The sequence below is a fragment of the Anomaloglossus baeobatrachus genome, chromosome 2 (genome assembly GCF_048569485.1).
Source record: "Anomaloglossus baeobatrachus isolate aAnoBae1 chromosome 2, aAnoBae1.hap1, whole genome shotgun sequence".
In the NCBI taxonomy this organism is placed as follows: Eukaryota; Metazoa; Chordata; class Amphibia; order Anura; family Aromobatidae; genus Anomaloglossus; species Anomaloglossus baeobatrachus.
In genome coordinates this window covers 507,353,869-507,380,376 of record NC_134354.1, presented here as the reverse complement: position 1 = coordinate 507,380,376, position 26,508 = coordinate 507,353,869, and the positions used below count along the sequence as shown (strand labels likewise).

Here is a 26,508-nt window from a genome sequence, read left to right as displayed (position 1 = left end):
GGACGCTTGGGAGATCTGAAACGGAATTTCTCCTGCTGAGAAGCTGACTCCTCAATTGTAGGAGCTGGAGGAGAAATATCCAACACCTGATTGATGGTTGCTATAAGGTCATTCACTATGGCGTCACCATCAGGTGTATCCAGGTTGAGCGCGGTCTCAGGTTCAGAATCCTGATCTGCTACCTCCGCATCATCATCCAGAGAGTCCTCCTGCTGAGACCCTGAACAATGTGATGAAGTCGAGGGAACTTCCCAGCGACCCCGCTTAGGGGGCCTGGGACTGTGGTCCATGTCAGAGACCTCACCCTGGGACCCATGGTTCACCCCAGGAGCACTATGCAGCTCCAAATGAGGGGGGCCTGGGGTCAATGATTGAACAGTGCCCGGGGCCTGAGTTACCGGTCTGGACTGTAAGGCTTCTAGTATCCTAGCAGACCATTTATCCATAGTCTCAGACAGTTTGTCAGCAAATACTGCAAACTCCGTCCCTGTCACCTGGACAGAGGTAGCAGGTGGTTCCACCTGGGCTACCCGTAGCAGAGGCTCCGGCTGAGTAAGTGCCACAGGGGCCGAGCATTGCACACAATGAGGGTCAGTGGAACCTGCCGGTAGTATAGCCGCACATGAGGTACAGGTTGCAAAGTAAGCCTGTGCTTTGGCACCCTTGCTATTTGCGGACGACATGCTGTTGTCTCCTCTGAGTACAATCCAGGAGGGTATATAGCCAAAAATCAACAGTGCGACCGTACAGTGTAGATGTATAGCATATAAGCATATATATATATATATATATATATATGTGTGTACACTACGCACTCAGTGGGGCCAGCACCACAGGTGCTGCTTACCGACCGCTGAAAGCGGTTGTGTGATCACCAGCTTCCCTGCCTGGGCCTCCCAGAGCTTTCTCTCCTCTCCAGCGTCAGAAGAGCTGACAGGAATGGCTGCCGGCGTTCTGTGGGGAGGAGGGGGCCGAGGGCGTGCCCCAGAAAGTGCGGGAATCTGGAGCCCCACTGAGCTGAATGAGGGGGGAGGAGGATACAGAGTATGCTCCAGCCCTCAGCGCTGACGTTCTGTGCAGCGTCCCGCCCTTCCTCTGACTGACAGGCCTGGGGGCGGGAATATGCGCTACTAGGCCGCAAAAGCCGGGGACTAAAGTTATAAGCGCGGCCCGCATATAAGCGCGGCCGGCGCGGTAGTCCCCGGCGCACTAACACACCCAGCAGTGCTGCAGTGTATAGGGTATCAGCGCTCCATGCGCGGTCCCCCAGGGGGACACAGAGTACCTCACAGCGCGGCCTGCGCTCCCCGGCGCACTAACACACCCAGCAGTGCTGCAGTGTATATGGCACAAGCGCTCCATGCGCGGTCCCCACGGGGACACAGAGTACCTCACAGTAGCAGGGCCTTGTCCCTGACGATACTCGGCTCCTGTCCAGCAGATTCCCCAGGGGCTGCGGAGGGAGTACGGCCTCAGTGCCTGGAGACCGAATAGGATCCCACTTCACCCAGAGCCCATTAAGGGATGGGGAAGGAAAACAGCATGTGGCTCCTGCCTATGTACCCGCAATGGGTACCTCAACCTTAACAGCACCGCCGACCAGAGTGGGGTGAGAAGGGAGCATGCTGGGGGCCCTATATGGGCCCTCTTTACTTCCATCCGACATAGTCAGCAGCTGCTGCTGACTAAGATGTGGAGCTATGCGTGGATGTCAGCCTCCTTCGCACAAAGCATAAAAACTGATGAGCCCGTGATGCACGGGGGGTGTATAGGCAGAAGGGGAGGGGCTTTACACTTTTAAGTGTAATACTTTGTGTGGCCTCCGGAGGCAGAAGCTATACACCCAATTGTCTGGGTCTCCCAATGGAGCGACAAAGAAAAATGTAATTTTGGCGTTTGGAATTTTTTTGCCGCTACGCAGTTTACTGATCAGATTCATTGATTTTATATTTTGATAGATCGGGCATTTCGGAACACGGCGATACCAAATGTGTAAATTATTTTTTTAACCCTTTAATTTTTGTCAATGGGGGTGATTTGAATTTCTAGGGTTTTTAATTTTTTAAAACTTAACTTTTTTTATTTTACTAGTCCCCCTAGGAGGCTATAGCGATCAGCAATCCAATCGCTCTGCCCTATCTGCAGATCACAGCTACAGAGCTGAGAACTGCAGATTTGGTGCTTTACTTTCAATGCCGGCTGTATTCCGGCATTGAGGGGAAGTGACTCATGTTAGCTACAGGCGTCATCACATGACTCTGTGCTACCATGGCAACCACCGAACGTCACGTGATCATGTCATGTGACTTCCGATGGGGGCGGGGTATGTCACTGTCATGCGGGCGCGCATATACATCTCGCTGCCAGATTTTGGCAGCGAGATATAAGGGGTTAATGGCCGCGGGTGGAAGCAATTCCACCCGCGACTAGCAGGCACACGTCAGCTGTTGAAAACAGCTGATATGTGCACGGATCGCCTCCACCTGCCCACGGCAGAGGGGCAGGGATTAACTGCACACGATCCATGACCTACCCAGTACGTCATGGGTCGTTAAGGGGTTATTAAACTACCAAAGAATGAACACCACAGTTCCTGAATCCCAAAGCTTTTAAAAAATAAAAATACTGAACATGTGCATAGCAATGTTGTGCTTAGCTTGTGGTGCATTATGGTTTATGAGGTTTCATACAGTGAATTCACAGGTGGAATTTGCCTGTGCACATCATACCCCAAGTAAAATCCACAAAACTAGCAAAAATAAACTCATCAACACAACATTGTTTTTTTTATTTAATAAACACCACAATTGAATGTGACCGTTCATAAAAGCAGGCAGAACTTCAGAATAGTTGTGTCAAGTGACTTGTGGAAATGCCATCGTGTCTCCGGGGTTTGTTTAACCAAAAATGTTGAGAAAGAATACAGCAAGAGTCCTTGGTCATCTGCCAGATGCTTGTTTAGTACTTTTCGAAAGTCCAGTTCACAAATTCACATAAAACCTTTGAAAAAATATACAACAAAACTGATGAGGCATCCAAAAAAAGTTCACAAAATAGTGGAATCAGGAATGACTAGACTGCAGTGTAACTTTAATATATAGCACGAGGATTTTTAGTGCTATAGTAGGCCTCATTTGCAGCCACGTACGCAGTCTCTGGAAAGAAATCTTCATGATACTCCGCAAGAAACCTGCAAAAGAGAAATTATACATTGTGTTAACTCATTAACCACTTAAAAGGACAAAGACTGTTTTGTACTTCATGCCTAGGCCATTTTTTCCAATTCTGACCAGTGTCCCTTTATGAGGTTATAACTCTGAAACACTTCAACTGATCCTGGTGATTCTGAGATTGTTTTTTTCATAAAATATTATACTTCATAATAGGTTATAAAATTCGGATATTTTTTGCTTTTATGTGTGGAAAAAAAAATAAAATAATAAAATCGGAAATTTGATGAAAAGTTTGGAATTTTCAAACTTTCAAATTTTTATGTCCTTAAACCAGAGAGATAAGTCACACAAAATAGTTAATAAAAAGAGAATTTTGTTACTTACCGTAAATTCTTTTTCTTATAGTTCCGTATTGGGAGACCCAGACCATGGGTGTTTAGCTTCTGCCTCCGGAGGACACACAAAGTACTACACTTAAAATGTAGCTCCTCCCTCTGAGCTTATACACCCCCTGGTAGCCAGTCTTAGCCAGTTTAGTGCAAAAGCTGAAGGAGAATAGCCACCCACAAGTAGAACCGAGTAAGAACCGGAACAACCGGAGACTCTGTCCACGACAACAGCCGGTGATAACACACGGAACAAGAAAATTGCCAACAAGCAACAGGGAGGGAGCTGGGTCTCCCAATACGGAACTATAAGAAAAAGAATTTACGGTAACAAACAAAATTCTCTTTTTCTTTATCGTTCCTTTGGGAGACCCAGACCATGGGACGTTCCAAAGCTGTCCCTGGGTGGGAATAAACAGAAAAACTAAGAAGTAGGCGGAGCCTAACTTCACAAGTGGGCGACAGCCGCCTGAAGGATGCGTCTGCCCAAGCTCGCATCTGCCGAAGCATGAGCATGCACTTGGTAGTGCTTCGAAAAGGTATGCAGGCTAGTCCAAGTGGCAGCCTAACAGACTTGTTGAGCCGTAGCCTGGTGCCTAAAAGCCCAAGAGGCACCGACAGCTCTGGTCGAGTGTGCTTTGATCCCCGGCGGGGGAGGCACCTGAGTACTCTGGTAGGCGTCCGAAATGGTCGATCTAATCCAACGGGCCAAGGTCGGCTTAGAAGCAGAGACCCTTGCGCCGCCCTGTGGTTAGCACAAAAAGAGAGGTGCACCGCCTAAGCGCAGCGGTGCGAGACACATAAATCCGGAGAGCACGCAGCAGATCTAGAGTATGCAGCGCTTTCTCAAAGCGATGAACAGGGGCCGGACAGAAGGAAGGCAAGGAAATATCCTGGTTAAGGTGGAAGGGAGAGACCACCTTAGGAAGAAAGTCCGGGGTCGGACTGAGAACTACCTTGTCTTGGTGAAAAACCAAAAAAAGGTGACTCCGAGGAGAGCGCAGCCAAATCAGAGACTCTCCTGAGAGAAGTGATGGCAACTAGAAAGGCCACCTTTTGAGAAAGACGATACAAAGAAACCTCCCTAAGGGGCTCGAAAGGGGGTTTCTGCAATACCGTGAGGACCAAGTTAAGGTCCCAGGGATCCAAGGGCCGCCGATAAGGCGGAATGATGTGAGACGCACCTTGCATGAAGGTGTGGACCTGAGCCAGCCGGGCGAGACGCCGCTGGAACAGCACTGATAGAGCTGAGACTTGTCCCTTGAGAGAGTTGAGGGACAGTCCTAGCTGCAGACCGGACTGTAAAAAAGACAGAAGGGTCGGCAACGAGAATGGCCAAGGAGAATGGCCGGAAGAGCGACACCAGGACAGGAAAATTTTCCAAGTCCTGTGATAGATCTTGACGGAGGAAGACTTACGGGCCCGAGTCATAGTGGATATGACTTCAGGAGGAATACCAAAAGCCGTCAAAATCCAGGACTCAAGAGCCACGCCGTCAATTTGAGTGCCGCAGAATTTGGGCGGAAAAACGGACCTTGTGAGAGCAGGTCTGGACGGTCCAGAAGATGCCACGGCATCTCCACGGACAGTTGGAGCAGGTCCGGATACCAAGCTCACCTGGGCCAGTCCGGTGCAATGAGGATGACTCGACGGCCCTCCATTCTGATCTTGCGCAGGACTCTGGGCAAGAGAGCAAGAGGGGGAAACACGTAGGACAGACGAAACTGGGACCAGTCTTGAACCAGAGCGTCCGCGGCGAAGGCCTGAGGATCGTGGGAGCGAGCCACGTAAACCGGAACCTTGTTGTTGTGACGGGATGCAATTAGGTCCACGTCCGGAGTGCCCCACTTGCGGCAGATTGACTGAAACACTGCCGGGTGCAGGGACCACTCGCCACCGTCCACGGATTGACGGCTGAGAATCTGCCTCCCAGTTTTCTACGCCAGGGATGTGGACTGCGGATATGGTGGACTTGGAGTCCTCCGCCCATTGAAGAATGCGTTGGACCTCCAACATTGCCAGGCGGCTGCGTGTCCCGCCTTGGTGATTGATGTAGGCAACCGCTGTCGCGTTGTCTGACTGGACTCGAATGTGCCTGCCCGCCAACAGGTGGTGAAAGGCTAGGAGAGCTAGAAGCACAGCTCTGGTTTCCAGCACATTGATTGAAAGGGCTGATTCGGACGGAGTCCAAGTGCCCTGTGCTCTGTGGTGGAGATGTACCGCTCCCCAGCCGGATAGGCTGGCATCCGTGGTGAGAATCACCCAGGACGGAGTCAGGAAGGAGCGCCCTTGGGACAGGGAGAGGGGTCGAAGATACCACTGAAGAGAGCTCCTGGTCCATGGCGACAGAGCCACTAACCTCTGTAAGGAGGAAGGCCGCTTGTCCCAACAGCGGAGAATGTCCAGCTGCAGAGGACGCAGATGGAACTGGGCAAAGGGAACCGCCTCCATGGAGGCCACCATTTGACCCAGTACCTGCATCAGGCGCCTGAGGGAATAACGGCGGGGCCTCAGGAGAGAGCGCACCGCTAGCCGGAGAGACTGCGGTTTGCCGGCACTTGTGAAGTTGCCCTTAATCAAAGTCTCGAACTGCATCCCTAGGTACGTGACACTCTGGGTCGGAGTCAGAGTGGATTTGGGAAGATTGACAATCCACCCGAATTGGGCTAGGGTGGCGAGAGTGAGCGAAACACTCCGCTGACAGTCTGCGCTGGTTGTACCCTTGACCAGAAGGTCGTCCAGATAAGGAAGCACTGCTAACCCCTGGAGGTGCAGGACCGCAATCACTGCCGCCATGACCTTGGTGAAAACCCGAGGGGCCGTGGCTAACCCGAAGGGGAGAGCCACGAATTGGAAATGATCCTCTCCTATCGCAAAACGTAACCAACGCTGATGTGACACTACGATTGGCACATGTAGATAGGCATCTCTGATGGACGCCAGGAACTCCCCTTGGGTCATAGAGGCAATGACTGATCGCAGAGACTCCATGCGAAAATGCCGCACCCGGACATGCTTGTTGAGAAGCTTGAGATCCAGGATGGGCCGGAAGGTACAGTCCTTTTTTGGAACTAGGAAGAGATTTGAGTAAAAACCTCTGAACCGTTCCTGAGCGGGAACTGGGACAATCACTCCGCTTGCCTGCAAGGACGCCACGGCCTGCGAGAAGGCGGCGGCCTTGGAGCAGGGGGGAGTTGAGAGAAAAAATCTGTTTGGAGGGCTGGAAGAGAATTCTATCCTGTAGCCGAGAGATATGATGTCTCTCACCCACTGATCGGAGACTTGCTTTAACCAAGCGTCGCCAAAGTGGGAGAGCCTGCCACCGACTAAGGACGCGGCTGGAGCGGGCCGAGAGTCATGAGGAAGCTGCCTTAGTGGCAGAACCTCCTGCGGTCTTCTGCGGACGCGCTTTTGGGCGCCAGTTGCATTTCTGATCCTTGGCTGAGTTAGCGGACGAGGCGGAAGGCTTAGAGGATGACCAGTTGGAGGAACGAAAGGAACGAAACCTCGATTGATTCCTACCCTGGGCGGGTTTCCTGGTCTTGGTTTGTGGCATGGAAGTTCTCTTCCCGCCAGTAGCTTCTTTAATGATTTCATCCAGCTGTTCACCAAACAGCCGTGAACCAGCAAAAGGGAGCCCAGCAAGAAACTTCTTGGAAGAAGCATCTGCCTTCCACTCTCGAAGCCACAAAATCCTGCGGATAACAAGAGAATTAGCTGAAGCCACCTCAGTGCGGTGAGCAGCCTCTAGCATGGCAGACATGGCATAAGATGAAAAAGCTGAAGCCTGAGCAGTTAAGGTAACCATCTCAGGCATAGATTCCTTGGAGAGGGAATGCATCTCCTCTAGAGAAGCAGAGATGGCTTTGAGGGCCCACACTGCTGCAAAAGTCGGGGAAAACGCGGCCCCCGCAGCTTCATACACAGATTTGGCCAGAAGGTCAATCTGACGGTCAGTGGAATCCTTAAGTGAGGTGCCGTCAGCCACCGACACAACGGTCCGGGCTGATAGCCTAGACACCGGAGGGTCTACCTTTGGGGAGTGAGACCACTCCTTGACCACCTCAGGTGGAAATGGAAACCGGTCATCAGAACCACGCTTTGGAAAGCATTTGTCAGGGCAGGCCCTGGGTTTGGTCACAGCGGTCTGAAAACTGGAGTGGTTAAAGAACACACTCTTCACGCTCTTAGACGAGGTAAACTGATGTTTTTCTGCCAAAGAGAGTTGCTCCTCTGACACTGGCGGATTGAGATCCAGCACAGAATTAATAGAAGCAATCAAAATCACTAAGATCTGAGTCACCCTCAGAGAAATCGATGGGATACATAGCCTCCGAGCCCCCAGTGAGGGCATCCTCCTCATCTTGAGAGTCAGCTCTTGAAACAGAGCCGTGGGATGGGGAGGGGGGAGGAAACCCTGCGCCTTCTCTTAGAAGGACGGGGTCTGGGATCAGATGATGAATCCTCCGTGAGCTCCGATGGACGGAGGTCAGAGGATAGGAGTCCTCTGTCAAGAGTATTAGAGGCACCCTGTGAGGGAGGCTGATGCATATTCATCAAAGTCCTGGACAAAAGTCCCATGGACTCAGCAAATGACTGGGATATGGACCTAGAAAAGGACTCTACCCAGGCCGGGGGTTCAGTCACAGGTGCAGCAGCAGCCTGAGAGACCACTGAGGGTGAGACTCCAGGCTGTGGCACCGCCAAGTTAGAGCAACCATCACAGTGTGGATAAATGCTCGGCTCAGGCAGCAGGAGCTTACATGCAGTGCATGCAGAATAAAGCTTTGGAGCCGTGCTCCTTGTGTGAGACATGTTGCTGGAGTGGGGGCTTTGCAGAGAATGAACCCCAGGGAGAATATACAGAGGTCCACAACCGGAGACCGGCTGTGGCTTACCAGACCGCTGAGCGCGGTGTTGTGTGCCCTCCAGATCCCGAAGCCTGGTCCCCCAGTCGCAGCACCTCAGCAGAGATGTAGAATGCAGGATGTCCCAGAGCAGAGTGAACTCTGCCTGAGAAATGACTAGGAGCGTTCCTATAAAAGAGCGGGAACTGGAGGGCTATAGAGACCTGCAGGGAAGGAGGGACGCCCCAGCAGTGGGGAGTGTCCCTCCCCTGTGTAGAACGGCCGCCGGGAGGAGCCGAACCTGTCCCTCTGCATGAGTGACATGCGAGGGCAGGAAAATGAAACTAGGCCTCCGGCGAAGCCGGGGCCTAAATTTAAGCGGTGAGGCCGACAAGCAGGCACCATCGGCGCGGTTCTCAGGCAAAAGCTAGAGAACCCGCCGGAAAAGTTAAAACAATCACATACAGCATACTCTCCCCTTACAATAAAGAACCGGGACCCCCAACATAAACGTCTCAAGTACTTAGCTGCTGAGACGCAGGGCCATGTCCCTGGGGATGAGTGCTCCGGTCCAACAGAATCATCAAGGGGCTGTGGATGGAGACCGGACTCCTGCCAGGCATGGAGACCGAGCTGGCTCCCACTTCAAGCCAGAGCCCAGAAGGGATGGTGAAGGAGCGCGGCATGTAAGGCTGCAGCCTTGTAAATCAACCTTAACAAAACCGCTGACACAGTGGGGTGAGAAGGGACATGCCGGGAGTCCAGACATGGACCCGCTTTTCTCCAAACTCTTTCCAAAAGTCAAACAAATCAGATGAGAATGCATGTGTGGATGTATGCCTCCTGACACAAAGCAATAAACTGGCTAGGACTGGCTACCAGGGGGGTGTATAAGCTCAGAGGGAGGAGCTACACTTTTAAGTGTAGTACTTTGTGTGTCCTCCGGAGGCAGAAGCTAAACACCCATGGTCTGGGTCTCCCAAAGGAACGATAAAGAAATTACATTTCCCACTCGTCTACTTTACAACAACGCAATTTCTGAAATAACATTTTTTCGGGGTTAGGAAGTTAGAAGGGGTCAAAGTTAAATCAGCAATTTCCCATTTTTCAACAAAATTCACAAAACCATTTTTTTTTTTTTTTTAGGACCACAGCATATTTGAAGTGACTTTGGTGTCACTGTTTGAGATGCCTAGGAGTCAGAAAATACTATTCTAAAAACTGCACCCCTCAAAGTACTCAAAACCACATGCAAGAAGTTTATTAACTCTTCATTTGCCTCACCAGAACTAAAAGCAACGTGGAATGGAAAAAAAAAATGAAAATATAATATAATATAATATAATATATAATATATATATATATTTTTTTTTTCTTCCTAAAAGTGTTGCTCTTGCGCCAATTTATTTACTTTTTGAAGTAGTAACAACAAAAAGGAACTCAAAATTTGTTACCCAATTTTTTCTAAGCATGCAGATACCCCACATGTGGTCAGAAACCTCTGTTTGGACAAATGGGAGGGCTCAGAACAGAAGGAGCAATATTTGAATTTTGGAAAGCAAGTTTGACTAAAAAAAGATTGCGGGCACCATGTTGAATTTGTAGGGCACCTAAAAAAGGTACCTAAACAGCAAAAACCTTCTACAAGTGACCCCATTTTGGAAAGTAGCCCCCCCCCCCCCAAGGAATTCATCTAGATGTTTGGTGAGAACTTTGAACCCCCGGGGGCTTCATAGCATTTAGCTGTGAAAATTAAAAAAGAAAAAAAAAAAAATATATGAATATTTTACCCACAAAGTTGTTACTTCAACCAAGTAGCTTTTTTTTTCTTTTACAAGGGTGTCAGGAAAAAAAAAAAAAATGCACCAAAAAATGTGCAATTTCTCCCAAGTACGCCGATACTTCAAAGGGTGCCTAGTCTTGTATTTAGCCAAAAAATAAAACAAAAACGTTGGGTCTTCCCCCCCCATTTTTGATATAGTCAGCTAGGGTAAAGCAGATGGCTGCAGCCTGCAAACCACAGCTGGCAGCTTTACCTTAGGCGGCTGCTGATCCAATCTGGGGGGCACCCCAAGCTTTTTTGGTTTATAATGATTTAAAAAGTGGGGTCCCCCAAATTGGATCACCAGCTAAGGTAAAGCAGACAGCTGTGGTCTGGTATTCTCAGGGTGGGAAGGTCCATAGTTATTGGCCCTTCCTAGCCTAAAAATAGCAGGCCGCAGCTGCCCCAGAAGTAACGCATCCATTAGAGGTGCCAATCCCGGTGATTTGTCCCGGCTCATCCCGTTGCCCTAGTGCGGTGGCAAACTGGGTAAGCTGTAATGTCACCTGGCATCAAGCCCTGGGGTTGTGATGCCACGGCGTTTGATACCCGACATCGTTAACCCAGTAAAAATATAAAATAAAACAAAACACTCCCAAAAACATTCTCTCTTCCAATTTATTGAAAAGAAAAAAAAAAGAAAAATCTGGTCTGCTGTAATCAATTTTGGAGGTCCCAGTATATGACGATATGCTCAGGGAACGTATCCACCATTTTCTGGAAGTATAGACCCTCCATTTGAGGAGTGTGAATGCAGTGATACTGGACTCACGCTCCCTGGGTCCACAGCAAGCCAGTGTGAGCCTGCAGCAAGCTGTGCCCCTGCATACAGAGAGCCAGCTGACAGCCGCTCTGCGCATGCACCAGCATTTCTGCTGTAGACAAGGAGGAGGGGCGCGGGGGACCGACGCTGCAGAAGGTAACGGGGGAGACCGGAAGAGACTGGGGGGTGCTATACACTTTTTCCTGAGCGCAGTTAAAACAAAGGAAAAGCGCAAAGGAATAAGTACCCTCTTCTGCGAGCAAGCAAGCAAGCAAGCAAGCAATGTTCTACGGACGTGTCTCAATACCAAGTAGGAGCGAAGCCTCAGGGTTACACATGATATTGGTGGTGTCACACAGGGGCCCTAGAGGCAAGGGGCCCATTTAACATCCATATCAGGTGGAATTTTGAAATGTAATGACCTATTGTACCTCAGAGGGCCCATTTAGTACTCTTTTCTCTGTGTCCAGCAAATAGTACAAGGAAATCATGACACCATCTTGTACTTAAAAAGAAGGAGAGGGCAGAAGAGGCCGTCCCAACAAAAGGTTAATAAGCATTCACTGCAGGACATGCACCTACCTTAAGAAAAGTTCAAAGTGCTTGAGCAAAACTTTCAAGTTTTTCTCTGCAAAAAACATCTTTCCCATTATTTCAGGAAGTTTCACTAAAAATAGAAAAGTTAAAACAAGATTGAAATTTTTTTTCGCACATTTTCATTTTCACCCCCATATCATTTATAAACTTGAAATTTTACTAAAGCTACAACATTTTATTGCTACCACCACAAGGCATTTAAGATTAATACTATAATAAAGTATTTAACTCATAAAAATACCTTTTTAAATTAGTGAAACATTAGTCTATTGAGGTATTCAGTTTAGTACAGTAAAATGACTGATGTCTTGTTAAATTGACAGAAAGCCATCCCACAATATACATAGTATAGATGCTTGTGAGCATGTGCAGTAGGAGGCTCTGCTTCTGTAACCTTCATATATAGGTTATCACCAAGTCCCAGAAGCAAAGCAATCCCACTGCACATGCTCACAGGCACCTCCCCCATTAATATTGTAGGACAGGTTTTTATCTGTTTAACGAGACAGACGCCATTTTAGTGTACTACAGCGATTACCTCCCTAGATAAACCCACTTCGATTTACCAATAAAAATGGTACAACCTCTGGCAAAAATTCTGGAATCACCTGGCTCTGAGGATGTTCATTCAGTTGTTTAGTTTTGGCAGGATGCATTATCATCTCAAATGATTTAATCATTGCCAAACATCCTTTCAATTGATGGGATAAGAAAAAAAAAAAAAAAAAAAAGCATCCAAAATTTCAATGTTAACCTGCACATTTATTGACGTAATTACAGCCATCTCCCCAGTGCCTTTACCGGATATGCAGTCCCATATCATCAATGGCTGTGGAAAGTCATCTTTATAAATCTCATTGGAACACCACCAAAAGTTCTAGCATCATCACCTTGCCCAATGCAGATTCGCGATTCATCACTGAATAGGACTTACATCCAGTCATCCACAGTCCATGATTGCTTTTCCTTAGCCCATTGTAACCTTGGTTTTTTTTCTGCTTAGGTGTTAATGATGGCTTTTGTTTAGCTTTTAAATCCCATTTCCTTTGGGCGGTTTCTTACAGTTCGGTCACAGACATTGACTCCAGTTTCCTCCCATTCGTTCCTCATTTGTTTTGTTATGCATTTCCTGTTTTGGAGACATATTGCTTTAAGTTTTCTGTCTTGACGCTTTGATGTCTTCCTTGGTTTATCAGTATGTTTGCCTTTAACAAACTTCCCATGTTTGTATTTGGTCCAAATTTTAGACACAGCTGACTGTGAACAACCAACATCTTTTGCAACATTGCGTGATGATTTACCCTCTTTTAAGAGTTTGATAATCCTCTCCTTTGTTTCAATTGACATCTCTCGTGTTGGAGCCATGATTCATGTCAGTCCACTTGGTGCAACAGCTCTCCAAGGTGTGATCACTCCTTTTTAGATGCAGACTAAAGAGCAGATCTTATTTGATGCAGGTGTTAGTTTTGGGAATGAAAATTTACAGGGTGATTCAATAATTTTTTCCCCGTTTGGTCTTGAAAGGTAACAGTAACTGGCTAGCACATTATGTTTTCATCATTTTTGTTAGTGTTTCTTAAAGCCAGAAAGTTGCCATTTGAAATGACTTTAGTTCTGTGCCATGTCTGTGATCTGCTTTTATTTAAAAAAAAAAGTAAACAACTGCATGAACATCCTCAGGTGAGTCCATAATTTTTGCCAGGGGTTGTAATTGAGTTTTCTTACATTTTTAATCTACTCCTGGATAGCCCCTAAAGTATAAAATTGTCAATTATTGTACAAGCTGAAATAGAAAACCTGGAAACATGGAAATGAAAATCCTTTAGTTTGATTCCTAAATTTAGGCTTTTTTAAAATGTTAAAAAAAAAAAAAAAAAAAAATAATATAAAAAAAAAAATTAATATCTTAAAATTGTGATGACTGAATGGCAAAAACAACAACAACACACTTCAGACCAGTTATGACCAAAACAGCATCCACCGCAATGGCCAGTTTGTCCTACAATGGAGCGCCAATTAGTAAAATGAAGGTTGGCGGAGATTCGGCCACACAGTCTGGCTCTACGCCAGGAAACAAGCTAACCTAACAGGAAATTCTGCTTGTAGTTATTGAAGCATTTTCTCAGTATAACAGATATTTCTTACCAAATAAACGAAGCAAATGTTGTGACCCATAGACATAGGAAGGAGGCGGTGGCTGGTCACTTTGAGGATAATTTTCTGGCATTAGTTTCCAAGACAACACCTACAGATATAATGTGTATTAGTTAGAGACAATACATTTATCCACTGGTTCATATGAGAAAGGGATCCTGTTATGTTCAAAATCCCATCTGAGCGCCATATAAGATGTTATATAGAGCAGGGGATGCTCAGATTGACATACACTCTTGATAACGTTACAGTAAAACTTTTTACTAAAGCATGTTATTCATTGATCCCTGGTGTTTGTATGCACAAGTCCAGTCCTACTGAAAGACAATCTTCCCTGGATAACTGCGTATGCAGAGCTAGCTGTCAATCACTACTAAGACCGCCCACTGGACTGGACTCAGGCATACAAACACCACGGATTTAAGTGAATAAGATACAAGTAAGGTTGAGATCATACTAGGGTATAGAATAAAATGAGAAAATCAGATGTGATATGTTATTGATACTTGGCTCAAACTTTGCTGAGAGTGTGAGCTGAATGTCATGATACCATGATCATATTCTCTTGCATGAAGAAGCTCATAAAAGGCAATAGAGAAATTAAGTTCTCCATCTTCTCCGCACTTGTCCGGTGTATAATCACATTGCACTCTGATGACATCTGAGTGCAGTCTGATGTTTCACAAGCACCCATAGACTTGTATGGGTGCACGTGATCAAAAGATATGCTGCCAATTACAGTATGCAGCAAATGTTTTCCTTATGCCGAATCGGCATGTGAAAGACAACACTTTTCAGCACTGCTCCATCAGACGGGACTCATCCTATTTATATGGTGGGAGAGCAAACCCTTATACATTAATCTTTTACAACATAACTATATATCATTCTGCTCAGTATCTCCCTCACTATACCTTGCCATCCACAGATGAGAATGAATGTAGACGATGATAGGTTCCCTTTAATGTTATTTATGTATGGTGCCCAAGCAGAATGCATGGCATGCAAATACTCAGTTCTGGTTTTTCCCAACCTTCTCAGCATCTCACCATTCAACAAATTCCCTAGCTTACTATTAAAATGTAAGAAGTGGTATACAAGGTGCTGCGGATAAGTCTTTGGCTTTACCTAAAAAGAAAGATAGGATGATTATTTATTCCACACATACTCTTCACTGATGGCAACACACTTCTGACATTGGTATTCCAAGTTCCGTAAGCCAAGCAAAAAGAAGGATTTTGGTTGTGCTTCAAACCAGACATCCGTAGCAGCCATGGCATCAGAAATGGTGTGAAATTTAGTACCCTTGAGGTGTTTCTTCAGGTTTGGAAACAGATGATAATTGGAGGGAGCTAGATCTGGTGAACAAGGTGGGTGGTCAACCATATGGAAGCCCAGCTCTGCCAGTTTTGCCGTGGTCGCTTGTGCAGTGTGAGCGGAGGCGTTGTTTTTTGGCCTTCAGAGGTGCCTTCAATTGGTCCAAAAGTTCAATGTAATACCTTGCATTGATGATGGAACTCTTTTGAAGGTAGTCCACTAGCAACACGCCCTCCTTATCCCAGAACACAGACGCCATCACCTTATTGGTTGATTTTTGCATCCTGAACACCCTGTCTTTGGACAAGAACAGCTGTGCCTCTACTCTTAACTGCTCCTTGTTTTCAGGGTCATATACAAATAAATCCAGGTCTCATCCATAGTGACCAGTCAATCCAGGAACTTCTTATCAGTCCGGAAACGCTGAAAAATGGACCAGGAAGTTTCCACTTGCATGCTTCTCTAATCTGTTGTCAAACATTTGGGGACCCACTTTGCAGATAGCTTTGATGCACTAGGTTGTTAGCTGTAGTGTACAGCTGCTACATTGTCACCCGTCACTTATACCTCAGGAAAAAGCATATTGGTAGTCACTAACGGGTTAAAATACTTAAACGTCACAGTATTCCCTGGTTTCCGCTCTTGTTCTCTTCTGTAATCATGTGACTGAAGTGCTTACTTTCCAGATCGCATAAGGATGTGTGTGACTCCAAAGCCCCATTTGCAATGCAAGTCAATGGAGAGTCACAATTATGTACCATAGACTTGCATAGTCATTGTGACTTCTGGCTCACACAGTGTGACGTGAGCCAGCATTTGAGAATAATGATACGATGTAGAAGTGGAATGGGCCAGCTCTGGAGACAGCAATAGGAAAGTACATCAATGCTCATACACTACATAAACATTTACACAGGTTAAGCCCATAAAAAATAAATAATGGGGAGTACTCCTTTAAAAAGGAGTTACAGAACGCTGTAAGGCCCTTGTGAATATCTTTTGAAAAGGAACCTGTCACCAGATTTGTCCCATATAAACTGCAGCCATCCCCAGTGAGCTCTTATATACAGCATTCCAAGATACTGTATATAAATGCCCAAGCCGCTGTAACATAAAAGAAGGGAATTTTGTTTACTTACCGTAAATTCCTTTTCTTCTAGCTCCTATTGGGAGACCCAGACAATTGGGTGTATAGCTTCTTCCTCCGGAGGCCACACAAAGTATTACACTTTAAAAAGTGTAACCCCTCCCCTCTGCCTATACACCCTCCCGTGCATCACGGGCTCCTCAGTTTTGGTGCAAAAGCAGGAAGGAGGAAACTTAAAAATTGGTCTAAGGTAAATTCAATCCGAAGGATGTTCGGAGAACTGAAAACCATGAACCAAAAGAACCATTCAACATGAACAACATGTGTACACAAAAGAACAAACAGACCGAAGGGAACAGGGGCGGGTGCTGGGTCTCCCAATAGGAGCTAGAAGAAAAGGAATTTACGGTAAGGAAACAAAATTCCCTTCTTTGTCGCTCCATTGGGAGACCCAGACAATTGGGACGTCCAAAAGCAGTCCCTGGGTGGGTAAAAGAATACCTCGATAAAAAGAGCCGAAAACGACCCCCTCTTACAGGTGGGCAACCGCCGCCTGAAGGACTCGCCTACCTAGACTGGCGTCTGCTGAAGCATAGGTATGCACTTGATAGTGTTTCGTGAAAGTGTGCAGACTAGACCAGGTAGCTGCCTGACACACCTGCTGAGCCGTAGCCCGGTGCCGCAATGCCCAGGACGCATCCACGGCTCTGGTAGAATGGGCTTTCAGCCCCAAAGGAAGCTGAAACCCAGAAGAACGGTAGGCTTCAAGAATCGGTTCCTTGATCCACCGAGCCAAGGTTGACTTGGAAGCCTGCGAACCCTTACGCTGGCCAGCGACAAGGACAAAAGAGCGCATCTGAACGGCGCAGGGGCGCCGTGCGAGACACGTAGAGCTGGAGTGCTCTCACTAGATCTAATGAGTGCAAATCCTTTTCACATTGGTGAATTGGATTAGGGCAAAATGAAGGCAAGGAGATATCCTGATTGAGATGAAAAGGAGATACCACCTTAGGGAGAAATTCCGGAACAGGACGCAGAACCACCTTATCCTGGTGAAAAACCAGGAAGGGGGCTTTGCATGACAGCGCTGCCAGCTCCGACACTCTACGGAGCGATGTAACTGCCACTAGAAATGCCACCTTCTGCGAAAGACGTGATAAAGAGACATCCCGCAGCGGCTCGAAAGGTGGTTTCTGAAGAGCCGTTAGCACCCTGTTAAGGTCCCAGGGTTCCAGCGGACGCTTGTAAGGTGGGACTATGTGGCAAACTCCCTGCAGGAACGTGCGGACCTGCAGAAGCCTGGCTAGACGCTTTTGAAAAAATACGGATAGCGCCGATACTTGTCCCTTGAGAGCCGAGAGACAACCCCTTGTCCATTCCGGATTGAAGGAATGAAAGAAAAGTGGGTAAGGCAAAAGGCCAGGGAGTAAAACCCTTATCAGAGTACCAGGATAAGAAAATCCTCCAAGACCTGTGATAGATCTTGGCGGACGTTGGTTTCCTGGCCTGTCTCATGGTGGCAATGACATCTTGAGATAACCCTGAGGACGCTAGGAGCCAGGACTCAATGGCCACACAGTCAGGTTGAGGGCCACAGAATTCAGGTGGAAAAACGGCCCTTGTGACAGCAAGTCTGGGCGGTCTGGGAGCACCCACGGTTGACCCACCGTGAGATGCCACAGATCCGGGTACCACGACCGCCTGGGCCAATCTGGAGCGACGAGAATGGCGCGACGAGAATGGCGCGACGACAGTCGGACCTGATTTTGCGCAGCACTCTGGGCAGCATCGCCAGAGGAGGAAATACATAAGGCAGTCGAAACTGCGACCAATCCTGAACTAATGCGTCCGCCGCCAGAGCTCTGTGATCTTGAGACCGGGCCATGAATGCCGGGACTTTGTTGTTGTGCCGTGACGCCATGAGGTCGACGTCCGGCGTTCCCCAGCGGCGACAGATCTCTCGAAACACGTCTGGGTGAAGAGACCATTCCCCCGCGTCCATGCCCTGACGACTGAGAAAATCTGCTTCCCAGTTTTCTACACCCGGGATGTGAACTGCGGAGATGGTGGAAGCTGTGGCTTCCACCCACTGCAGAATCCGTCGGACTTCCTGGAAGACTTGACGACTGCGAGTGCCACCTTGGTGGTTGATGTATGCGACGGCAGTGGCGTTGTCCGACTGGATCCGGATCTGCCTGCCCTCCAGCCACCGATGAAAGGCCAATAGGGCTAGATACACTGCCCTTATCTCCAGAATATTGATCTGAAGGGAAGACTATCGGAGTCCAGGTTCCCTGAGCCCTGTGGTGGAGAAAAACCGCCCCCCACCCTGACAGGCTCGCGTCCGTGGTGACCACAGCCCAGGTTGGGGGTAGGAAGGATTTTCCCTGCGACAGAGAGTTGGGAAGGAGCCACCACTGAAGTGACGTCTTGGTTGCAAGGGAAAGAGAGACGTTCCTGTCGAGGGAAGTCGACCTCCTGTCCCATTTGCGAAGAATGTCCCACTGGAGTGGCCGCAGATGGAATTGCGCGAAGGGCACTGCCTCCATCGCTGCCACCATCTTCCCCAGGAAGTGCATAAGGCGCCTCAAGGGGTGTGACTGACCCCGAAGAAGAGATTGCACCCCTGCCTGCAGCGACAGCTGTTTGTCCAGCGGTAGCATGACTACCGCTGACTGAGTATGAAACTCCATCCCAAGGTACGTCAGTGATTGGGTCGGTGTCAACTTGGATTTTGGGAAGTTGATGATCCACCCGAACTGCTGGAGTGTCGCCAGAGCGACGGAAAGGCTGTTTTGACACGCCATCTGAGAGGGTGCCCTGACCAGAAGATCGTCTAAGTAGGGAATCACCGAGTGGCCCTGAGAGTGTAGGACCACCACAACCGATGCCATGACCTTGGTGAACACCCGTGGGGCTGTCGCCAGGCCGAAAGGAAATGCCACGAACTGAAGGAGTGCATCGGCTCGCTCGGAGGGCGGAGAGGTTCTGAAGAAACGAGTCGGGGGACGAGAGCTGAACTCTATCCTGTAACCGTGAGACAGAATGTCTCTCACCCATCGGTCTTGAACATGTGGCCACCAGGCGTCGCAAAAGCGGGACAGCCTGCCACCGACCGAGGATGCGGTTCGGGGATGCCGAGAGTCATGAAGAGGCCCGCCTTGGAGGCATTGCCTCCGGCGGGTTTTTGGGGGCGTGGCTTAGCCCGCCACGCATAGGAGTTCCTCTGGCCTTTCTCCGGCCTGCTGGACGAAGAGGATTGAGGCTTGGCGGAGGGACGAAAGGACCGAAACCTCAATTGTATTTTCCGTTGCTGAGGTCTCTTCGGTTTGGACTGGGGTAAGGAGGAGTCCTTTCCCTTGGATTCCTTAACAATCTCATCCAATCGTTCGCCAAACAAGCGGTCGCCAGAAAACGGCAAACCGGTTAAGAACCTCTTGGAAGCAGAGTCTGCCTTCCATTCGCGCAGCCACATGGCCCTGCGGACTGCCACAGAGTGAGCGGATGCCACCGCTGTACGGCTAGCAGAGTCTAGAACTGCGTTCATGGCGTAGGAAGAAAAAGCTGACGCCTGAGAAGTCAAAGACGCAACCTGCGGAGCAGAATTACGTGTGACCGCATTAATCTCAGCCAGACAAGCTGAGATAGCTTGGAGTGCCCACACGGCTGCAAAAGCCGGGGCAAAAGACGCGCCCGTGGCTTCATAGATGGATTTCACCAGGAGCTCTATCTGCCTGTCCGTGGCATCCTTTAGCGATGAGCCATCTGCAACCGATACCACAGATCTAGCCGCCAATCTAGAGACTGGGGGATCCACCTTGGGACATTGAGCCCAACACTTAACTACGTCAGAGGGGGAAGGGGTAACGTGTGTCAGTAAGGCGCTTAGTAAAGCGCTTGTCCAGAACCGCTCTGGGCTTCTGGACAGCATCTCTGAAGTTAGAGTGATCGAAAAACGCACTCCGTGTACGTTTAGGGAACCGAAACTGGTGTTTCTCCTGCTGAGAAGTCGACTCCTCTACAGGTGGCGGCGGGGGAGATATATCTAACACCTGGTTGATGGACGAGATAAGGTCATTTACTATGGCGTCCCCTTCAGGTGTATCAAGATTGAGAGCAACGTCAGGGTCAGAGCCCTGACCTGCGACGTCCGCCTCGTCCTCCAGAGAGTCCTCAAGCTGGGAACCCGAGCAGCGTGAAGAAGTCGGGGAAGATTCCCAGCGGGCCCGCTTAGCCGGTCTGGGACTGTGGTCCGGGCAGGAGTCCTCCACGTGAGACCTAGGGCCCCCCCTGGGAACGCGCTGCGGCGCGGACAGAGAGGGGCCTGGAGGCGACGATCCAACAGGGCCCGGGGCCTGTTTGTGAGAGTGACTCAGAGTTTTTCAGCAAAAACGGCAAACTCTGTCCCTGCCGCCTGGACAGGGAGAGCAGGGGGGGGGTCTACCTGAGCCGAGGGGCCCACTAGTGACCGAGGCTCCGGCTGAGCAAGCAAAACAGGGGTTGAGCATTGCTCACAGTGAGGGTAGGTGGAACCCGCAGGTAACTTAGCCGCACAAGAGGTACAGGTCGCAAAATAACCCTGTGCCTTGGCACCCTTGCTCCTTGTGGACGACATGCTGTTGTCTCCTAGGAGAGTGATCACTGAGGGTATATGGGAAAGGGTATACAGCCCGACCGAACAGAAATATATAAATATATAGTATCTATTCCGGCACCCTAAGGGGACCAGCACCGGGTGACCGGTGTGGCTTACCGACCGCTAAAAAGCGGAGCGTGTGTCCTCCAGATTCCCTGCCTTAGGTCTCCCAGCGTTGCAGAGCTCTTTCCTGGAAATCCTCCACCGGCAGAATGCCAAAAAATTGGCTGGCGGAGCTCTCTGGGGAGGAGTGGGGCCGTGGGCGGCGCTAGAAAAGTGCGGGAATCTGGAGTCCCCACAGTGATCAGTGAGGGGGGAGGAAACATACAGGATGCTCCAGCCCTCACATCCGACGTCAGGTCGGCAGTCCCGCCCTTACCCCTGATAGACAGGCCCGGGGGCGGGAGTTTTGCTACTAGGCCGCAATTGAAGCCGGGGACTAAATTTAAGACTGCGGTCGACAAGCAGGCGCGGTCGGCGCGGAAGTCCGCCGGCCGTCACCAATAAGCAGCTGCTGCAGCGTCCGGGATGAAGGCGCTCCATGCACATCCCCCATGGGGACACAGAGTACCTTAGTGATGCAGGGCCCGGTCCCTGAGGATAAATAGACTCCTGTCCGACAGATTCCCACAGGGGCTGCGGAGGGAGCACGGTCCCAGTGAATGGATGACCGCTCAGGATCCCACTTCTCCCAGAGCCGCTAAGGGATGGTGAAGGAGACGGCATGAGGCTCCGGCCTTTGTACCCGCAATGGGTACCTTAACAGCACCGCCGACGTAGTGGGGTGAGAAGGGAACATACCGGGGGCCCCGTGGGGGCCCACTTTTCTTCCAACCGATATAACTAAAATGAGAATGCATGAGTGGATGTGTGCCTCCTTCCACACAAAGCATAAAACTGAGGAGCCCGTGATGCACGGGAGGGTGTATAGGCAGAGGGGAGGGGTTACACTTTTTAAAGTGTAATACTTTGTGTGGCCTCCGGAGGCAGAAGCTATACACCCAATTGTCTGGGTCTCCCAATGGAGCGACAAAGCCAGACCTTTTATTCTACTTATCAGTGGGATGGTCCGGTCACATGGGCGCTGCTGATCTTGATGTAGCGCCTCATCTCGGCTGCCCTCATCGCCGTCCCCTTCCCTACTTCATGTGGATGATGCGTCCTGTGTCATCTGCACGGTGTCATCCACTGCGCATGCACACTGCTCTCTGCCCTGCTGAGAGCAGATCAAGGTATTGCAATTTTCATGCACATTACAGTACTTTGCTTTGCCACGGAAGGGCAGGAAAAAACTGTTTGCTCAGGAGGATCATGGAGTCACTGTGTGGATGACATATGACGTGTCATCCACATGACACAGGGAAAGAGAAGGGCAATCACAACAAGAGAGGAGGCGCTGTATCAAGACAAGGCATCAGACCAGACCATGTTCATCCATCCTGGTCACCTTAAATGCTTCCTATTCTTCCCTCTTTTAGGGAGTAGGAAGCATTCTTCCCTTGCAGGTCCTTCCAGGAATAGAGTGTTGTCTCTCTTGCATGCTAAATCTATACTTTGAGGTATCTCTGCTGCATCGCCTCCTTTTTGTTTTTAATTGAGGGAGTTTTTGGGCACCATTTGATAATAGCGAACAAATCGAAATAAAGAGTATGATTCTCTAGATTTCTAGAACGCATTAATGGTAGCACGATCTGCGATCAATATTTTCCGATATAGGCAAATATGAATGTTATTCTATGAACCTGACATTAATCTTAATATTATACATTGTATTCTGGATTATTGTGGATTTATTCCGATATATAGATGCAGATTTATATTTCTTTAAACTATTATGCTATAGCGGCAACCATTTTTGTGTGTGCATTGGATTGTTGGTACACATCAAGATGGCGGTGATTCCCCCTAGACACAGCACTATGAGCACTGACGCTGCCGCGCGCATGCGTGGTCCTGTTGCCCCTGCCCCGTGGTGCGGGTGCGTCATCACAGGCGACACTGTCGCCCCTCCTGACGTGCCTGGGCCTCGTGGTGGGGGGAGGGATCCTCCGCATTCGTGCTGGCAGCGTCCGGTAAGTGAAGTGCTCAATGATTGATTCATTTCAGCTGTCTGGGAATCATAAGGCTGCCCTGCACTCCCTCACATCACTCCCTGACAAAGCTACGTGAAACGATCGTTTGAGTGGTGTGGGGAGGGTCTGTCTATATTAGGTAAAGTATCCTGGAAAACTACTTGCATGCTTGTCCCATAGATTCTGCTTTCTTATGTAAAATGTCTTGGCAGTTCCCCTTAGACTATGAGATCCTCTATCCTCTCATGCATACTCTAAATTTATGGATTAATTTCCTTTATGTTTGATATGCAGGGATACTTAAAACAATAAATAGTGTATTGACCCATTGAATTCTGTGGGTTAAGAGGATATATGGTATAAAGAATCAGCAAGAAGGGAATTTTGTTTACTTACCGTAAATTCCTTTTCTTCTAGCTCCTATTGGGAGACCCAGACAATTGGGTGTATAGCTTCTGCCTCCGGAGGCCACACAAAGCACTACACTTTAAAAAGTGTAACCCCTCCCCTCTGCTATACACCCTCCCGTGCATCACGGGCTCATCAGTTTTGGTGCCAAAGCAGGAAGGAGGAAACTTATAAATTGGTCTAAGGTAAATTCAATCCGAAGGATGTTCGGAGAACTGAAACCATGAACCAAAAGAACAATTCAACATGAACAACATGTGTACACAAAAGAACAACAGCCCGAAGGGAACAGGGGCGGGTGCTGGGTCTCCCAATAGGAGCTAGAAGAAAAGGAATTTACGGTAAGGAAACAAAATTCCCTTCTTCTTTGTCGCTCCATTGGGAGACCCAGACAATTGGGATGTCCAAAAGCAATCCCTGGGTGGGTAAAAGAATACCTCGATAAAAAGAGCCGAAAAACGGCCCCCTCTTATAGGTGGGCAACTGCCGCCTGAAGGAGTCGCCTACCTAGGCTGGCATCTGCCGAATCATCGGCATGCACCTAATAGTGTTTCGTGAAAGTGTGCAGACTCGACCAGGTAGCCGCCTGACACACCTGCCGAGCCGTAGCCTGGTGTCGCAATGCCCAGGACACCGACGGCTCTGGTAGAATGGGCCTTCAGCCCTGCAGGAATCGGAAGCCTAAAAGAACGGTAGGCTTCAAGAATCGGTTCCTTGATCCACCGAGCCAAGGTTGACTTGAAAACCTGAAATCCCTTACTCTGGCCCGTGATAAGGACCAGAGCGCATCAGACCGGCGCAGGGGCGCCGTGCGAGAAATGTAGAGCCGGAGTGCTCTCACCAGATCTAATAAATGCAAATCCTTTTCACATTGGTGAACTGGATGCGGACCCAAAGAGGGTAAGACGATATCCTGATTGAGATGAAACGGGGATACCTTAGGGAGAAAGTCCGGGACCGGACGTAGAACCACCCTATCCTGGTGAAACACCAGGAAGGGGGCTTTGCATGACAGCGCTGCTAGCTGAGACACTCTTCTGAGTGATGTGACTGCCACTAGGAAGGCCACCCTTTGCGAAAGGCGAGATAGAGAGATCCCGCATCGGCTCGAAAAGTGGCTTCTGAAGAGTCGTCAGCACCCTGTTAAGATCCGAGGGTGTTAACGGACGCTTGTAAAGGTGGGACCGGAAAGCGCCGATACTTGTCCTTGAGAGAGCCGAGAGACAAGCCCTTGTCCATTCCGGATTGAAGGAAAGAAAGAAAAGTGGGCAAGGCAAACGGCCAGGGAGTAAAACCCTGATCAGAGCACCAGGATAAGAAGATCCTCCAAGTCCTGTGATAGATCTTGGCGGACGTTGGTTTCCTGGCCTGTCTCATGGTGGCAATGACATCTGGAGATATCCCTGATGACGCTAGGAGCCAGGACTCAATGGCCACACAGTCAGGTTTAGAGCCGCAGAATTCAGAAGGAAATATGGCCCTTGAGGCAGCAAGTCTGGTCGGTCTGGGAGTGTCCACGGTTGACCCACCGTGAGGTGCCACAGATCCGGATACCACGATCACCTCGGCCAGTCTGGAGCGACGAGGATGGCGCGGCGACAGTCTGACCTGATCTTGCGTAACACTCTGGGCAGTAGTGCCAGAGGAGGAAAAACATAAGGCAGTCGAAACTGCGACCAGTCGTGAACTAGCGCGTCTGCCGCCAGAGCTCTGTGATCCTTGGACCGAGCCATGAATGCCGGGACTTTGTTGTTGTGCCGAGACGCCATTAGATCGACGTCCGGCGTTCCCCAGCGGCAACAGATCTCTAGAAACACGTCCTGAAGAGATCATTCCCCTGCGTCCCTGCCCTGGCGACTGAGAAAATCTGCTTCCCAGTTTTCTACGCCCGGGATGTGAACTGCGGAGATGGTGGAGGCTGTGGATTCCGCCCACAGCCGAATCCGCCGAACTGCTCGGAAGGCTTGACCACTGCGCGTGTGCCGCCCTGGTGGTTGATGTACGCAACCGCCGTGGCGTTGTCCGACTGAATTCGGATCTGCCTGCCCTCCAGCCACCGCTGGAACACCTTTAGGGCTAGATCCACTGCCCTTATCTCCAGAACATTGATCTGAAGGGAGGACTCTGTCGGAGTCCAGGTTCCCTGAGCCGAGTGGTGGAGGAAGACCGCTCCCCACCCTGACAGACTCGCGTCCGTCGTGACCACAGCCTCAGCTGGGGGCCGGAAGGATTTTTCCTCCGCCCAGGAAGTGGAAAGAAGACACCACTGAAGAGAGGTTTTGCTGCAAGGGAAAGAGACGTTCTTGTCTAGGGACGTCGACCTCCTGTCCCATTTGCGGTGTCCGATAGAATCAGACGCAGACGAAACTGCGCAAGGGAACTGCCTCCCTTGCTGCCACCATCTTCCTTAGAAAGTGCATGAGGCGCCTCAAGGGGTGACTGGGCCCGAAGGAGAGATTGCACCCCTGTCTGTAGTGAACGCTGACTATGCAGCGGAAGCTTCACTATCGCTGAGAGAGTATGAAACTCCATCCCGAGGCAAGTCAGTGATTGGGTCGGTGTCAGTTTTGACCTTGGAAATTTGATGATCCACCCAAACCCCTGGAGAGTCTCCAGAGCAATGGTCAGGTTGTGTTGACATGCCACCCAGGAGGGTGTCTTGACTAGAAGATCGTCTAGGTAAGTGATCACCGAGTGGCCCTGAGAGTGTAGGACCGCCACCACTGCTGCCATGACCTTGGTGAAGACCCGTGGGGCTGTCGCCAGGCCGAATGGCAGTGCCACGAACTGAAGTGTTCGTCCCTGATGGCGAAACGCAGAAAGCGTTGAAGCTCGGGTGCGATCGGCACATGGAGATAAGCATCCTTGATGTCAATTGATGCTAGGAAGTCTCCTTGTGACATCGATTTTAAGGAATAACGTTTGGAACTCCATTCTATGTCTGAACTGGGTGCAAAAAACCTAAAAAACATCACTATGGGGAGATAAGGTATGCACACCAGTGACTATGGAAGGGGAATACATGGAATAGCAGAAACTGCTGTGTGAATACTGACATGAAAAATTCAATAGCTATTTGTAAGTATGAAATGTGAAAAATGGAACCTGCATTACTGCCATGAATATATGAATAAAGAGAAATTTAGCTACTGAATTGATCAATGCAGAAGAGCCCCAACATGGCAGTAATGCAGGTTCCATTTTTCACATTTCATACTTACAAATAGCTATTGAATTTTTCATGTC

The 26,508-nt window shown here is 49.2% G+C and overlaps 1 protein-coding gene across 1 annotated transcript in view; it reads right to left on the bottom strand.

Moving 5' to 3' along the window:
* Positions 1-2,766: 2,766 nt before the first annotated feature.
* The window catches only part of MSL3 (MSL complex subunit 3), a 111,936-nt gene continuing 88,194 nt past the window's right edge, over positions 2,767-26,508 (bottom strand). Inside the window, exons 11-13 of the mRNA XM_075334281.1 lie at positions 13,734-13,833; positions 11,574-11,658; positions 2,767-3,190 (exon numbers count right to left, since the gene is read on the bottom strand). Coding sequence (XP_075190396.1) covers positions 3,091-3,190; positions 11,574-11,658; positions 13,734-13,833 — 285 coding nt within the window. The 3' untranslated portion in view covers positions 2,767-3,090. The remainder of the gene's footprint in view (positions 3,191-11,573; positions 11,659-13,733; positions 13,834-26,508) is intronic.